This window comes from Notamacropus eugenii, chromosome 2 (assembly GCF_028372415.1).
Source record: "Notamacropus eugenii isolate mMacEug1 chromosome 2, mMacEug1.pri_v2, whole genome shotgun sequence".
NCBI classification, from domain to species: domain Eukaryota; kingdom Metazoa; phylum Chordata; class Mammalia; order Diprotodontia; family Macropodidae; genus Notamacropus; species Notamacropus eugenii.
The window spans coordinates 76530181-76548891 of record NC_092873.1 but is presented as its reverse complement, the minus strand read 5'-3'; the positions used below and the strand labels follow the sequence as shown (position 1 = coordinate 76548891).

Genomic DNA, 18711 nt, shown 5'->3' with positions numbered 1-18711 from the left:
CTCTATTAGTGATCTGAAGAACTTTTTTTCATATGGATATAGGTCATTTAGGTTTCTTCCCTTGAAAATCGCATTGTCATATCATTCAATCTTTTTATCAACTGAGAAATGACTCTTATTTTTATAAATTTTTATCAGTTCTTCACATATCTTGGAAATGAGACCTTTATCAGGGAAACCTGCTACATGATATCATACTTAATTAATAGGCAAAATTGAGCAAATTTTAAATAAACTCTGGACTTAAAGATAATGCTTCTTTGGAACAAAACTTCTAAAAATGAACACTAAAACACAAATAAGTATCTTCCTTATTGCTTCTCAATAGTTTATATTCAATATAATCAACAGCCTGGTTCAGTAGGGCAACTGACTCACATAGAAGAAGTTGATTCAACAGAACCTATGGCATTTACTGCCTGCTGCTACCTTAGGCAAATTAACTGAGCTCTTGCGCCTCAGTATCCTTGGCAATAAAATGAGGGGATTGGTCTAAATGGCTTTTATACAAAACCTTTACTGTACAAACCTGTACTGTAGAAACCTTTTGACCTACAGACTTATATCTCTAAGTGATAAAAGACAAAGGAAGTATATACAACTGTACACATAAAAATGCATTATAAAAAAGTGTAATTCAGGTGTTTAATAAATGCTTTAAAAATTTTAATTTGTATTCTATCTACCTGATCTAATCTCTTAAATCTATTAATCACTTTTACTTCATAAGGGATGTTATTTAGGTCATACCCATACAGTGTGATATTCCTTACTTTCTTCAATATAAGTCTTAATTTTGCAATAACAAACTCATGATCTGAGCCACAGTCAGCTCCAGGTCTTGTTTGAACTGACTATATAGAGCTTCTCCATCTCCGGCTGCAAAGTATATAATCAATTTAATTTGTATACTGACTATTTGGTGATATCCATACATAGAGCCACCTTTTGGGTGGTTGAAAAAGAGTGTATGCTACAAATGGGAAAAGGACTCATATGTTCAAAAATATTTATAGCAGCTCTTTTTGTGGTGGCAAAGAATAGTAAATTGAGGGGATGCCTATCAGTTGTGGAATGGTTGAACAAGTTGGAATACTAATGTGCTATAAGAAATGATGAGCGGGTAGACTTCAGAAAAACCTGGAAAAACTTATATGAACTGATGCTGAGTGAAGTGAGCAAAACCAGGAGAACTTTGTACACAGTAACAGCCACGTTGTACCATGATTAACTTTGATAGACTTATCTCTTCTCAGCAACACAAGGATCTAAGACACCTCCAAAGGACTCATGATGGAAAATGCTGTCCACATTCAGATAAAGAACTATGGAGTTTGAATGCAGATTGAAGCATATTATTTACTCCCTCTCTTTTTTTTGATTATTTCTTCTTTCTTATGGTTTCTCCCTTTGGTTCTAATTCTTCTTTACAATATGACTAATGTGAAAATAGGTTTGACATGAATGTATATGTAGAGCCTACATCAAATTGCACACCATCTTGGAATGGGAGTAAGGAGGAGAAAATTTAGAACTCAAGATCTTATGGAAGTGAATGCTGAAAACTAAAAAATATATATATTTTTAAAAAGGCCAAACTTGCCTGTTAATCCAATTATATTTTGAGTTCCTACTTTAGCATTCTAATCGCCTGTGATAAATGTGATATCTTTTTTTTGGTGTTATTTCTAGATGTTGTAGGTCTTCATAGAACTGATTATAGTGCATTGAAAAAGCTTCAAAAGTGACATTCTAGTAGAGAAGAGGATTTCTTCAACTGAAGAGTGATGAGGATCAACAGTCAAGCAGTGAGCAGAGAATTAGGTTAGGGTAGTGCCAATGTTCCTGAAGGGACCACTGAAATAATGTGTTTTAAGGATATTTTAAGGGGGAGAGAACTTTCAGCTAAGGGAATCAGAGAAATGATCTTCATAAAGGATGCAGCATCTGAACTGGGTCAGAAAAGAAAAAGGATGGAGAAAGAGACATAAGGCCAAAAGCTTTCCCAAGAAGAGTTAGGTTTAAAATTGAGTTAATTAGTTGGGATCTGAAATTCACATACCTGGTCTGACATGCTGGAATGGGTAGTGACACACAAAGGAAAGGATCAAAGGTATTGCTCTGTTTTTGGCAGTGAGGACAGGTCAGTGAAGACCTATAACAAAAAACATTAAATTTAAGATCACTTGTCAATGTACTTTTGTGGCAAAAGACCTTTTTTATAAATTATGTGTTCAAATTTAGAAATTTCAGTTGTAAATACACACACTTCCCCTACCTTGTAAATAAAATGAAATACTGTTCCTTTGGTTAATAATCAGCAGATGAAACTGAAAAATCAGGGTGGTAAAATAGTATAGTATTTTATAGTAGTATAGTATAGCTTTTGTAATACTGGTCAGATAAATTTTAATGTATCAGAACAATGGAATCATAGATCTTGAGGTCTCATTAGACCTCATAGATATTAGACTTCATAGTTAAGTACTAACTAATTGTTTTATAGATAAGGAAACTGAAGTCCAATAGGATAATGTGACTTGCCCAAAGTCACACAAGTATTATCAAATGGGATTTAGACCTGATCACCACTGCTTCCAAAGTAACATGCACTGTTTCCCCTGCCGTTAAGGAGAATACTCAATTTTTAAATAATATATACTATCATTTAAATTTCTATTCATTTCATTGCCTTATTTCTAGGTATGTCCAACTGGAAAAAATACAATCTGAAAATGAATCACTGTATGTATTTCATTCAGCATAATGAACCAGCCTGCCAGACACAGACTGTACACAGAAGAAAGAGCTTATTATTTTACTGGTGTGGTTCTTTCTTAATAACACAGTTTTAGAGTTGGAAAAAACCCTAGAAAATCATCGAGTCTAACCCATCCATGTTACAAGCAAAGAAACTGAAGTTGAGAGAAAGGAAGTTACTCAACAAGGTTACACAAGTGTTAAGCAAAACTGAGATTTGAACTCATGTCTTCTGATTCATAAGCTAGTACACTTCTCCTACCATGTCACACTGCATTTTTTGCTCTTCTTTTGTCCTCCTCTTCCCTTACCTTTTCCTCAGTCAGTGGCCATAATTCAAATGAAGTACAGTTTATTATCTATTGGACAAAGTTTTATTCTTGTTCATCTATTCAAGCAAATATGAAATGTTCTAAACTGTAAAATTTTTTAAGCACCCCATAATTAAGTATTTGTGCATGTAGATTCCCAGGTCCATGGACCTGAGATTACAATGGTTAACATAAACAAGTATCTGAGAATTTCAACTCTTGAGGGACTATGTTGCACATTCATATACTATGACAGAAATCAGTCAGCAAAAATGTTGTTCCAATCCTGCCCAAGAATATATGGGCAGGGTAAAGAATAAAAAAAGCCACATTGCCATACAATTTCCAGACCTTTTTTCTCCATCACACTATAGTAGATAGGCTACTGAACTTGGAGCTAGGAACGTCTGGTTTAAAATTTCTGCATCAGAAACTTATTAGCTATGTGACCCTGGGCAAGTTATTTAACTTCACAGTATCTCAGATCCCTTATCTGTAAAATGAAGATATTAGATTCAATGGCCTCTAAGGATTGTTCCAGCTCTAAATCTCTTATCCTAAATCATCTCACTAAAAGACTCCCATAGACTTATAACTTCATCAAGGGACTGCATGTTCAAAAAGAAGCTATCAATTACATGAAGAATCCAAGAAAGCCTTCCTCCAGCCTAAACCTCAACATAAAAAAAAATTCCCAAGTCACTCATCTCCTTAACATCTTTATATCTAAGATAACAAAGGTATAATAATATTCATTTCCTCTATGTCATTATACTTATACATCCCATCCTCCTGACTATAAAATCATGCACATGAAGTAACTTCTTATTACTCCCACAATTTACATCTTCCAACATTTCAAACTGCTAGTTAATGATTTAAAAAAAAAAAAAAAAAAGGTTTTCCTGGAAAACTCTCCATACAACATTTATGAAGCTTTAATGCCCTCTCTAGCATTGCTGCAGCACATCAAATAGATACTGCCACTCACTCATGCTTTCAATACACTACTTCTCTAACTTTAAATTCTCTTGCTTTAAGAAAGGGAGTATCAGATATTTTTCTGCTTTCTTTTTAATTTTTCAGTGGATTTATCTCTTAATGTTACCACGTGCATTCATTTTCTCAGACGATTCTTTATACTTTTGACTTCACAAAAGACACAATCCACTGTAGATTTAATTGACAGGCATATTAACTTACTTGCAGTATTTTTTTTTGACTTCCCATCAAATGTACCTTTTTAAAATGTCCTTTTCTTTTCTTACAATTCCTTCTTTCTCTTTTATACATTTCTACTACCTGTGACTTAAACCTATGATTGGCACTCACAGACACTGTTTAGCTACACTACGAGCACTTGAGGTTGAAAAAGTTGATCATATCTATTTTATAACATTTTCCTAAAATCCTTGGGGTATTTTTTTTTTTTTACAGAATTCATGATTCCTCAACATATAATTGTTAACAGTTGGTATTATTGCAAATTTATTTACAACAGCAAAAGTAGCAAAATGCTCCAAATTTTAAAAAACTGTTTGTGCTTAAGTTAAGACAGTTCAATAAAGAATAGTTTACAATCTAATGGGAGGAGATTACAATCTAATGGGGACAGTCTTGCGAACACCAGTGCTCATACTCCATGTTCAGTTGACTTTTATAAGGTAGATTTCTTTTGTCGGTTTGCAGAATCACACAGCCTCAGAATTAAAATGAATCTCCAGAGTCATATACTCTGGTAAATATGCAAACAGGAATGCTCAGTATTAACACCTAAAAGTAGTCAGTCAGTCTTCATTTGATGATCTCCAATGATGGGAAACTATCTTCCATCAAATAAATTAATTTCACCTTTGATTCTGCTTAATTCACTTTGACTTAAGTTCATGTAAGTCTTCTCAAACTTCTCTAAATTCTTCATATTCATCAATAGAGTGCAATATATAGTAACAGCAATACTGTTCAAAGAATAATTGTGACAACTAAGTTATTCTGAGCACTATAAATACTCAAATCAACTGTAAAAGATCTATGAAAGAAGATACTATATACTTGCAGAGAAAGTACTGATAAACAGAAGTACACATAGTATGGCTTTACATATATTTATAAATCTGTGTCAAAAGGTGGCCTTCTCTAGTGCAGGGTGAGAAAGGGAGGGAAGAAGGGAGGGATGTAGTTTAGAATTTAAAATGTGCCAATAAAAAAAAAAAGAAAGATTAAAAACAAAAAAAAAGAGATAAGAGTAAAACATAAATCTTCCGGCCACTGGTTCAAAACTAAATTTTTCAACCTAGTCCAGACAATCCAAAATGAAATCCCACCTTTAATATTCAAACTTATCAAATCTACTTCAAATACATAGTAGCTTTGGGACCCCAGGCAAGTCACTTACCCTCTCTGACTCAATTTCCTTATCTATAAACTGGGTATAATATTATCACCTAGGATTGTGAAGATTAAATGACAAAACCTTCCCAAAGTACTCTGCAAATCTTAAACTATTATCATTACTGTTGTTGATGTTAAAGGTAGTTACTATGTCATATCTCTTTGAATCTTCCACAATTCACAATTCTAGAAAAATGGCCATTCAAATAATTTTTCAATGAAGTTCTTAAACTGCAGAAAGACATCTGGAACTTTCCCAAATAAAACTGCTTGCCCTAAACCTTCCGGAACCCACATTTTTCAACAATACCAGTCAAGGCATAAGTCTGGATATTTAAGACCTTTTAATACTAAACAGACTTACAGAGATAGCTGGGGGAAGAAGGATACATCCTCTTTCTTACCTATACTGGGCTTGAAAGTGACTTTGAACAAAACTTTGTCTTGGAGAAAGCTGACCTGATGATAGATTTTGCACCAAAGTTCTGCTGGGCTCAGGCTGGGGCTATGAAGAAAAGAAAATGGAGATTAGATAACTACTGGCTTTCTACTGTCTATTTCAGACTCACTCTTACCTCCACAGTCAACTACTTCAATGCCTCCCTGAGTACCCCCCAGAATACCACGCCCCTTCAGTCTCCCACTGTTACTGCAGAACTAATTCACAATTTGGGATCAAAGTCAACATTCAATTACTCTGTACTTACGCCAAAAATTCATCAGAGAAAAGATGTAGAATTTTAGAGCTGGAAAGGAGAAGAGATTGTGAATGCATGGAGACAGAAGATGGAAGGCAGAGGTCAGCCCCTTTCCATTGTGCCACATTCCCAGAACAATGACAATCATTGCAGGTGTCAGTGAGGATGCTGGCTTCTGGTAGGGTCCCCCTCTCACACCTCTGATTATACAGCCCTACTACGGAGCTGTACCACACTCACAATTACTTTTTGTTGCCTCCCTCCCCCGTTTGTCTCAAAATCTCATCTCTTGGTCCATGTTCTCCCACTCTCCTGGTGACCCTGGGTATTCCAAATTCTCCCCTTCCCTAGTAGGATAAATGCACAAACACCAACTCCCCACCCCCACCCCAGACCACACCCAGTACAAGGTCCCCATTTCCTTTCACAGAACATCTTTCTTCATCCTAAGGAGCATTTATCTGTGGAATCCTCTCCAACTAACAAAGCCAGTCTAACTTCCTTTCTCCCTCTTCAATTCTTTCCCTGTCCTCACCTGCAGGCTCTTTTCTTACTAAGACCACAGGAGTCAATTTCCTCTCTTTGCTAGCCCTTAGTTTGAACTTCAGCACATCAACCCATTCTACTCTCTTTCCTGCTTGCCTCTCCTGCAAAAAAACCTTGATTCATCTGTAGGCAGGTGTCACAGATTCTGTCCATAATGCTCCAGGTCTGCTTCTTCACTGTGACCTCCACTAGACTTCTGCCTTCACCTTGTCTCCTTGTATACATTTAGAAAGAAGTTCCTTGCTGGTCTCTCTGCAGTCCCTCTGCGGCTACTGCTGTCCTTCCCTGCTGCATTTAGTCTGTCCTCCTATATATCTCTTCTGGATTTTAGAGCAGCAAATACTCTCTTCAGTTCTGGTTTTCTTTCTAAAAACATTTCAAAGAGCTCTTTATTACTGTGCTTCATCTTCTTTCATTTATGGTTAAGCTCAGATTTTCAGGGTAGGTCACCGTAGAGTGCATCCTGAGCTCTACTGCTCTTAAGAACACAGTGTTCTAGTGGGTACAAAATAATCTTGGATTATTCAAATTTTCTTTCCTTTGTATTTGAAAGTTTTTCTCCTGATCACTTGAAGAACTTGTTTTTTAATTGAGTTGTTAAATTTTAACCACTGTGTCTTACAGTTTACAGCCTTATTTATTTGGTCCTTTTTCTGCTATGAATTCTTTCAATTGATATTTTTGGGTTCAGAAGTTCTGGGCAGTTCTATTATTTCTTGCAGTATGTTGTTAAGCTTTTTCATCTTGTCGCAGTTCATCTGGGAAACCTATTTAAATCTAGAGAAGTTTACATTTGATCCTAGAGACAATAAAGAACCATTGCAGTTAATTGAATAATATAGTCAGACTTGGATTTTAGGAGGATCAGTTTAACAGCTGAGTGGAGGATGGAGTGGAGTGGAGAAAGATGAGTTAGGGAGAACAACCAGCTATTACAGTAGTGCAGGACCATGGTGAGAAGAGACTGCATCAGTGATGGCAGTGTCAAAGAAGAGAAAGGTGCATTTGAGAGATAGTGAGGATAAAAATGACAGGACTTGGCAACTGGCTATATCTGAGGGCTGAATTAATGTTGAATTTATAAAAATATAAGCAAAGTTTAATAGAGATTCACAGTTTCACATGCTATCTTCTTTTTCTGCTACATGTATAAGTTCATACTTGTTGACATTTTTCAAGTTCAGGCTAAAAAAATAAAATTAAAAACAACAAAAAACCCAAATAATATAACCTCTAAACTCAGAAAGTAATAAGCAGCTGACTTCCTTCACTCTCTCATTCCTCTCTGGGCTCCATTCCTGATTTCTTTTTTCATTATTCCTCAGCAGCCTTCTTAGCCTAAAAGTCATCTTTACCAAAAGATCCTTCCACCCTTGCAGTCCTTTCATCAGATTGGTTGTTTACTCCTGGATCCTCCATTTTAAGGAAGGGCCCTCAGGCCTCTCTGGACCCCTCTCTAGATTCTCCAAACTTCTTTCTCAATCATTACCCAGCACTGATAACCTCTCTCTCTACCTTCCCCCTAAAGACTTTTCAGCTTTCATTTGTGTCTTATGTTCATCAATGAAAATACAATCTCCTTTAAGTCAGGGGCTCTTTCTTTTTGCTTCTATTTACCAGCACCTGACATATAATAAGCATTTAACAAATGCTGGTTGACTTGGATTAGAAAAAGATTTGGAGATTAATATTATATAACACAACAACAAACCAGAAAGATAAACAAACTACTGGAAAATGGAGAGTATTAGAGAACATACGTCAATATATGGCATAAAAGAATACACCATGTAGTAGAGCATAGAGAATTTGTGAGGAAAAGTAGAAATATAAAACACATCCTTTACAGACTCTAATACAATAGAGATATTAGTCAACTCAGGGAGCACAAAAAACATTAGATATACATGAAGACTTAGTAATGAAATCCTATATAACAAGTGGGTCAAAAAATAATAGAAGACATAATAAGGATGAGACAACATAACAAAATTTCTGAGTTACAGCTAAAGCGGTTTTCAGAGGCAAAATCATATTCTCCAAAAGCACATTATCAAAAATATAAAAAGAGGATTAAGGAATTGAATATGCACTTAAAAAAGTTAGGAAGCCAATACATAAACAACCCAACATAAGCACAGATTAGGAAATCTTTAAAATTAAGAGAAAGAAAAGGATGGAAGAAAATACCTGTTTACCAAGAAAGTAATCTTCTATAGTCTTATTTTTTTTCCCTTTTTTGGTCATTTTCCCAGTCAGTTACTTGATTTTTGAGTACTTTGTCAAGAGGAGGGTATATTTTGGGGACCTGTAAGTTCTCAGTTCCTACAAGGTGGTACAATTGAGGGAGAGGAGTTTACTTCTCACCTGGCGTGTGCCCTAGTCTGGGAGCAACTACAAGCTTTTCTGCCCAGGATCTACAAGTAGAATTCCCTCTCCAGAGCCTCCACCAGCTCTACCATGCCAGCCAGCACTCCTTCTCTCCCCAGGACCACCACTCAGGGCTGAGATACAGATCAGTCACTCAATTCCCCCAAGGTCTTTAGCCCAAGAACTCCAAATATGGATGCTGTGTGGCAGTGGCTGCTGCTGCCTTGGGGCTGGGGTCAGACTACATTCCCTTCTCACCCATGTGAAAGAGCTTTCTCACTGACCTCTGAAGCTGTCTTTGGTGTTTGTGGGTTGAGGAGTCTGGGAATAGCAGCTGCTACCATGATTCCACGCCCTGAATCCTGCTCCAGTCCTGTCCAAGCCATCCTGTATGACCCATGCTGGGGAGCAATCTGCTATGAGCCAGTGCAATTGACCATTCCTATCCACATTCCAGGCTGTCTTGGACAAGAAATCTCTTTCACTTTGTTGTTTTGTGGCTTCTGCTGCTCTAGAATTTTAGAGTCATTTTTTTACAGATATTTTATGGGCTATGAGGGGAGAGCTTCCACAGGTCCATCCTTCTACGCCACCTTCTTGGCTCCACCCCATCTCTCTTCTTTCTAAGAAGCATTAGGCAACTCTTCTCTCTGATGAGTCCTAGCTACCCTTGGGACCATATGACTCAGAACCATAGGAATACGGTGATTTTCTGCTATACCAATATCTTTAGTACTGTCAAGGGCAAGGGATAAGAACTAGTTCTCCTTTGTTAGGGTTCTGTCATCATTGCAGCATCTCTATCTGGCATCTGAGTCTTTTGGATTGAGTATTCCTTCATATCCAGAAGAAAATCACTTTTTACATGTATCCTTCTGTATGAAAGAGTAGCAAGGGATTTACTCAGACCTTTGTAGAGAGAGGCTTAAATGCAGGTCCATTATACATATGTTATGAGGCTATCCACCCACATGTAGTATGGGGGTGTTATGTGTGACTGGAAGGGAGGCAGAATAGACATCTCTAGTCTTTTTTCCTCCTATTCTTCTCCAAGGAAGACTTTAATTCCTGCTAATAGGGGAAGCAGGAGATTGGTTCCAGAAACTTGGCCACCTGCTCCCTTCAGAGAGTGGGAATACCAGGAGTACCTATCTGCCTCCATAAATATTATTAGTCTAGGGGATGTTGTTTTCAGGTTCCAGGTTCTGATTGCTATTCACTAATGGGGAAAGGAGAACCCAAGATCTCTATATAAGGCCTGACTTTCTTTCCAGTTCTAAAATGGACATCCATAGTCAGTAGTAAAGAAACTTATTTATCCAAACCAATAGCAATAATCCCAATCAATAACAAAACAGAAATCAGAAAATATACATGAGAATACATACTACACAACACAGAGTGAAGGAGGTCTTCTAGCTCAAACAAGAAAGAGTCCCAGATATCACCCAAGAGGAAATTCCTTTCAGTCTCTAATGTAGCAAGCCAAAGACAGTGACATGGTGGAGACTATCATATCTGGTTATTCTCAGAGTCTTATTTCCTCTTCAGTAGGGTTGGCAACCCCTACTGAAGTGGGATTGGCATTTTCCATCTTTTCTTTTAAAGCTAGAAGCCAAAAGCACCAGAGGTAAATGCAGAGCTTGAAGAGATTGAAAAAACAGCTCTTCTTTCTCTGGATCTAGCCAATTCCACCTTCCTCTCAAGCAGGTGTGGGGTATTGATCTCCACCAATGAAGAGAGAGTCTCATACCAATGGTGCTTTGGGACCTGAGTTGCATATGTTTTACACAAGTAAAATACAGTCACTGTATATTGGTTAAAAAAAAAAAAATTAAGAGATAGATCATTCAGAAACCAAAATGAACTCATAAAACTAAAAGCTGATTCTTTGAAAAGACAAAGAAAATTGCTAATCTTTTAACCAATCTGGCAGAAAATAAAATGACAAAAAAAATAAAAGAAACAAGGTCCAATCACAACCAAACCAGTAAGATATTAAATGTGAGAATCTATGTCCAGTTTTATATCAACAAAACTGAAAAGATAAATCCAGCAGGCAAAGATAATCCCATTTAAAATAATTACACAATAAATACAGTATGCCAATCTACCAAAGCACATTCAATAGATTCAATTATCAATTAACAAAACACACTATATAAATTAAATTACAAAATGCTCCTAAAAGAAAGAATAAAGTATTAATGAATATTCAGTGCTAATGGTGGGGCCATGTTAATATAATAAAATTCACAATACAATTTACAGATATTTTACAGAGCTAGACAAAAAAAAAAAATAACAGTTCATTTGGATAAACCAAAGATCTAGAAATAACACAGGAAATAAGGGGAAAAGTAGTAATTAAGGAGTAATAGTACTTCAAGACCTCAAACTATTGCATAAATCAGCAGTCATCAATACAATATGGTACTTATTTTTAAAAAAGCACAAGTGGATGAATAGAATAGACTAGACAAAGAAGAATCAGAAACAATTGAACTCAATGGGGAAAATAGATAGCAACATGGAAGAAATTAAACTCAGAACAACACTTATTTTAAAAAAAGCAAAGTGGATAAATAGAATAGACTAGACAAAGAAGAATCAGAAACAATTGAACTCAATGGGGAAAATAGATAGCAACATGGAAGAAATTAAACTCAGAACAACATCTTAAACTATAGTCTACAATAAATTTGAAAGGGATATAGGACCTGAATATTATAGATCATAACAGAAGAAAAGCAGATCCTTTACCATTCACAGCTATGGATCAGAAGGTCAATTTTTAACCACACAAGGGACAGAGACATTTATAAAAGATGCAATTCCCCAATAGTTAAGTGATTAATATAGTTTTCAAAAGAAGGAATTGCAAACTATTAACTACTACAAGAAAGAATTCTCCAAATCACCAAGAGAAATGCAAATCATAAAAACTCTTAAGTTCACCATATGCCCAGCAAATTGGAAAAGATGATAAAAGAAGGAAATAATTTTGTATGGGTTGTATTGGTGGTGAACCTATAAACTGGTACAACTAAAAATAATTTTGAATTATGCAAATATATTCATATTCAACCCGTTTGTCTCAGTTTCTTCAAGTGTAAAGTGAAAATAATAATCTTACCTCCCGGAGTTGCAAGGACAAAATGAGATCCTATTTGTAAAATGGTCTGCAAACTTTAAATTGCTAAGCAAATGCTTGTTATTATTATCATTATTTCTAGACACTGTTTCTTCCAGTTTTAACTATATTTTTTCCTATGCCCATTAAGTTCTCTCCATATATCTCCAGTACTCAATACCTTTGTACCAGCCGTCTCCCATGTTGCGAGATGTAGTCGCTCCTCATTTACTTCCTTTAAGGCTCAGGCCAGGTACTACTTCATACAGAAAGCCTTTCCTGATACCCCTAGTTATTAGTGTACTCTCCCTTTTTGAAATTATATTGTACTTACTTATCCATGACTATGTTGTACCCTTCTAGTAAAACACCTCTTACAGGGCAAAAAGTACATTTTATTTTATCTTTATAGACCTACACAATTATAATGCCTTATGACTAGAAGAACTTTCCTACCTCCACACAAACAGCCTCCTCATCCTTGAAAATGCCTTCTCCCCTGGAGTCCCTCCTCTAATTGGTAAGTTCATAGTGTGCAGGTCATCCATATCCATCTCTCTAGGCTCAACTCTTGGCTCTTTGGATATTTCCACCCATCCCCAGTACCCCTCCCCTCGACTTCCTCTGCCCTTTCTGCTCCTTATTATGTGGTATCTTTCCCCCTTAGACTGTAAGCTCCTTCAAAGCGGGGATTGCCTTTCTTTTTCGTGTTTGTACTCCTACACTTAACACAGTTCTTGGCACATAATAAATACTTAGTAAATGCTCTATCTATTCATCCATCCTTCTATGTATAGTAAGAAGTGAATTGAATTAAGTGGATAGGAGAGGGTGAGTGGAAACATAAATTCAAGGGTAGCTTCTTGCCCATATTTCACTGTTATCTACAAATAGGTGTACAAATTCTAGTCTGTGAAGCACCCAAACCCAATAATATGAATGAGGCTGAGCTTTTCTTTACAATGTGATTCATTATTATTTAGGAAGCTTTACAAACTCCCAATTCAAACTTTGCCAACTGCAATAATGAAAATACCTGCCAAAATAAAAAATAAATTTTAGAGTATTCAACATTTTGGTTTATCCAAATCACCACTCTCCTCTATTAATATAACCAATCAAAAGCTGCTAACACATTGCTGGCACATGATCTCTATGTTACTGATGCCCAAAGGACATTTTTTTTAAAATTCCACAATACTCAAGTCTTCCTTAATTGTAGTGGCTCACCTTTTCAGATGTCTGCCCAGGAGATGAGCTGTCCAAGTCCTCGTGCACACGATCCAAAAGCCAGAGGAGAAATTCTAGGGCATCATGTTGTGAATTACCTTGGAACTGAGAGCCATACTTAGAAACTGTGTTCTAAAGAAAAAGAGAAGCAAAATCATCTACTAATAGTGAAGTATAGAGGCTCTTCATTATCTCTTAAAAAAAAAAACAAAAATAAACAAAAAATATCATCATGTCTGGGAAGGCAGCAAGGATTAAGTGAAGGAAGGAGTCATTTTTTCCCCAGTATCTAGGCTAAGCCAATGGGGGTTCCTATCTAGCTAAAAGCCACAATGGTGTTTTTAAAAAATAAAAGACATAATAGATGTGATAACCCCTGAAAATCAATTAATGTTTAAAAATTTGCATATGAAAACATGAACTTACATGATGTACAGTTTTTAACTACATATTAAATTTAACATGATAGTCTCAAAACTGCCTTCTGCTGTTGTATTTCTTTAAAAAATCATTTATACCATTTTCAAAAATGTATTTCTTATTCTTCATCTTTAGTCCATTACCTCTCTGTCCAGAAGTTGGTAAGCATGCTTCACTAACAGGAATCTGGAAACATGGTTTGTCATTTCATTGATCAGGGATACTTTCTTCAAGGTAACTAAAATATTGAAAGTAACAATATATCCAGCTAAGGAAATTATACTGTCCTTTCAGAACTCCAAAGGAAAATTCTTTATACCATCTCAGAATCTTTCCATTAAGACTCTTAGGGTCTTAAATTGACATCCACCCATTTCTGAGAACCTTTCAAAACATTCTACAACAATGAAAAAAGCAATTTCAGAATCAAGTGGAATGCCTGAAATGATTTTTAGAGCAAGAGCAACAAACAAGAAAAGACTTCTAATTAAGCCCATACTTAAATCTGGTAATCATTTCAATGCAATTAGACAACCTGGCTTCAATTCCCAGTTGTACTACTACATACGACCTGCGTAACCTTGAGTAAGTGATAATAACCTGTCTGAATCTCAGTTTGATCATTTGTAAAATGAGAGTTGTAGACTAAATGACCTCTAACATTTCCCCAGTTCTAACCTATAATGCCATGATCTTTCTTTCAAAGAATTGGAACTAATTTAAAGACAGTTTTAATCTGTAAAATATTTCAGTTCTTTGATTTCTGTGTACCTCTTTCACACTAACTCACCACCTCACACCAAGTCCATCCTTTGGGAGGTAGGATATTTTCAAAAGATTGAGCAAATTACTAAAACACTTCCTGTCTCCTTGAACCATGAACCTGAGCATAAGTGTGGGTGAAAGGCTCTAAGAAGAATTAACTGTAATATGCTCTTCATGAACAGTAAAAAGATCTTAGGTGACAACCCTATTCAATGTGGAATGGACTCAAAATACAGTCCCAATGACCTGAATTATGTCATTTTTCTTCCCTTAGACCATCCTTCACTCTCAAGTACTCCACTGGATCTGTCATCTTATCAATGTGAATGCTTCCATCAATGATAAAAATTTTGACCCATATTCCTCCTGTGCAATTCTTTTCCATATCCTCGTACAAGTTCACCACAGCAGATCTGTCCTAAGTACTATAGACCTGTCTCACTTTTTCCTGACAGCAGGAGGATATTAGTATAGTGGAAGGCACAAGCTAGTAGTTATCTTTTGTTATCAGAACATCCTAATTCCCACACATCAATCAACATTTATTATATATCTACTATTTCCAATCAGTAAACATTTATGAAGCACTTACTGTGTGTGTCAAGCACTGTGCTAAGCACTGGTGATACAAAATGAGGTAAAGGACAACCCCTGTCCTCAAAGAATCTCACAATCTAACCAAGCAAACAACATGCAAACAAATTAATACAAACAAACTATATATAGGATAAAGAGGAAATAATTAATAGAGGAAAGGAACTAGACTTAAGAAGGATTGGGGAAGGAAAGGAAGTCATGGAAGTCAGTAGGTGGAGATGAGAATGGAGAGCATTCCAAGCATGAGGGGCAGCCAAAGAAAATGCTCACATGCACTACAGAAAAGATAAAACAACAGTGTCAAAACAAATAGTGAATAAGAAGTCAGCAAGTACCTTTATCCAGACTAGGTTTGCAAAAAGATGACTGAGGGTACTGCAAACAGTAAGGAAGGATGAGGGGGAAGGGAAGGGGCAGGCAGAGGAGACAGGGCAAGGCAAATGCAAAGCTTGGGAAGCCTATGCTCTCACAGTCTCAGACTGATCCAGTCACCTTCCCCTTCCCTTCTCTTTCTTCCTCCTCAACCCTGCCAGGGATCAATGGATCTAAGTGTTCTCCAGATCAATCTTCATGCTGTAGGAGCAGTGAAAGCTTGTAGTTTCTGAATAATACAATCCTTGATGGCCTCAAGGACCTCAGCATTCTGTACCCTGAAGAAACAGATGAGACTGAAACCTCCTAGCACTTTTTGCACAGCATGCAACAGTGGAAAGGAAGGTTAAATAATATAGAAAGAGAAGTCCACCACCCCATCCATGTGCACTGAGGCAGTTAAGAGTCTGGCCCAGGGGAAAAAAAAGTCCCAATTCAGGAAATTCAGCTGGAAATATGAATAAACAGAAGAATACAGACAATAAAGAAACTTTATGGTTCCAAAGACATCCAGGACATAATCCTAGGGGAAGATAGTAACTCCACAGTAGCTATGGACAGAGCTTCAGATAGAGGTCTATTAAAATTCATGAAAAGAGATGAAAGTAGGGCTATACAAAGGGTATTACAAATTAAATGAAAGACCTCAAGAAAGGAACTGGGAAGGAAATAAATGCAAAAGCTATAAAATCTTATCCAATAACAGATTATATAAAATTAGAATGGACCAAAGAGAAATAAATGATGCCATGTGACCAGAATATTGTAACAAAATCTAAAGATGAAAAAAAATAGAATAAAATGTAAGGTATTTCCTATTAAAAGCAGCTGATTATAAAATAGGTCAAGAAGAGATCACCTAAAAGCTGCCAGACTACCAGAGTGAAAAATTACCTGGATACCATATTTTAGAAAATCATAAATGAAAACTGCCCAGACCTATTCAAAACAGAAGACAAAGTGAAAATAAAAAGAAGCCACTGGACATCTGATGAAAGAAAACTTAAAATGAAAACTCCTAGAAATGTTATAGCCAAAATCCAGACGTTCCAGGCTAAAGTAAAAATGCTATGAGCAGTATAAAAAAATCAGCTACCAAGGAACCATAGTCAGGATCATGTAAAACTTGACAGTTACTACTATAAAAGAGAGAAGGACTTATAATATTCCAAAAGGCAAAAGATAAAGTTTCACAACTAACCAAATACAATCAAATCAAATATAACCCTAAAGGGGGAAAATAGATTTTTAATGAAACAGAGGTTTTCTAAGCATTCCTGATGAAAATACCAGAGCTTAGCAGGGATTCTGAAAAGTAAACAGAAGAGTCAAGAGAATCTAAAAAGGTAAATTGGAAGAGGTTATTCAATGAAAAAACGCATACAGTTTTGTGTAGAAAAATAAACATCAAAGTCAACAAGGAAACAGATGAAAAGTTGAAGAAAGAGTTAAGAGAGTTGGCAGGATGAATGATTATCAGTCATGTGCTAATAAACAAGAACCAGTTTTGAAGGGTGGATAGTGAAGGGAGAGATTAGAAGGAAAGAAAGAATAGGCAAAAACCTGTAATTGAGATCTGGGCAAGAAGAAGAGAAATGAATCAGTACAGCAAAAGCAGAATGCCTATAAGTGCTGAACACACACACACACACACACACACACACACACACACACACACTCTCTCTCTCTCTCTCATTCATATGCTCTCTCTCTCCACCTTTCTTTCTCCCTCCCTCCCCTTCTTCTTCTCTTTCTGTATTATTCTTTGTAAAAAAAAAAAAAAAAAGGAAGAATAAGGAGATGAAGAAATATAAGAAGACAGAAGGATATAAACAATTAACAATAAGTACCATGAAGGTGAATGGGATGAATTCACCTATAAAATGAAAAATGATTACAGAATGGACTAGGTCTCATATTATGTAAAGCAGTAATCATCAAAACAATATGGTACTGTTTAAAAATAGAAAAGTTGATCAGTGGATCAGATATAAACAGAACACAATATATAGAAACAAATGAACATAGTAGTTTCACAGAATCCAAAGACCCCCAACTACTAGAGTAAGGGATAAATATTTGACAAAAACTGCTGGGAAAACTGGAAAGCAGCCTTGCAGAAACCAGATTTAAAACAACAGTTCACACTATATGTAAAGATAACCTCCAAATAGATACATGACTCAAGATACAAAGGGATACACCATAGAAACAAATTAGAGGTATAAGAAAGAAAATACTTTTAAGGTCTAAGATGGAAGAATTCATGACCAAACAAGGGATAGAATGGATAAGAAAGGTAAAATGGAAAGTTTTAATGACATAAAATTTGGAAAATTTTGCACAAACAAAAGGAGAGAAGTTAACATTAAAGGGAAACTTATGGGATGGGAGGAAATTTTACAGCAAAGTTCTAATAAAGTCTAATAAGCAAAATATCAGGAACTGATTCAAATAGATTAAAAAAAGCCATTTCCAATAGATAAATGGTCAAAGAATAAGAACAGGACTATCTCAAAGGGGAAAAACTCAAAAATTATATGCAAAAATATAGTAAATCAATAATAATGAGAGTAATGCAAATTAAAGTAACTCTCAAAGCCTACTCCACACCCATCTGATTAGCAAAGTGAACAAAAAAGAATACCAAGTACTGAAGGGGTTACAGAAAAACAAGCACACTAATGCACTGTTTTTAGAACTCTGAATTGGTTCATCTAGTCTAAAAAGTAATTTGGAACTATGACCAAAAAAGTCACTACAGTGTAACTAATTTTTTAACCCAGCAATATCACTAGTAGGCCTGTCCCCAAAGATATCAAGAAGAAAAGGATCCATATGGACAAAAATATGTGTAGAACTTTCTCTTTTTTTTTTTTTTTTTTAGTGGCAAAAGAACTGGAAACTAAGAGATACCCATCAATAAGGGAATGGATGAACAAATTATGATACATAAGTGTAATGAACTGTGTGTGATTTAAGAAATGATGAAAGATACATGCTCAGGGAAATTTGGGAAAACTTGCATGAACTGATGCATTGGGAAGTAAGAACAATTTATAAAATACATCAACAATGTAAAGAAAAGTAACTTTGAACAAGATCTAAGAACTCTGAT

At 35.9% G+C, this 18711-nt stretch overlaps 1 protein-coding gene across 3 annotated transcripts in view; it reads right to left on the bottom strand.

The window, feature by feature from the left end:
• Nucleotides 1-18711, bottom strand: part of USP43 (ubiquitin specific peptidase 43) — an 82413-nt gene that overhangs the window by 51470 nt on the left and 12232 nt on the right. For all 3 annotated transcript variants that reach the window (XM_072641059.1, XM_072641058.1, XM_072641057.1), the window contains exons 2-4: nt 13440-13571; nt 5867-5967; nt 2063-2155 (exon numbers count right to left, since the gene is read on the bottom strand). In XM_072641059.1, coding sequence (XP_072497160.1) covers nt 2063-2155; nt 5867-5967; nt 13440-13571 — 326 coding nt within the window. The remainder of the gene's footprint in view (nt 1-2062; nt 2156-5866; nt 5968-13439; nt 13572-18711) is intronic.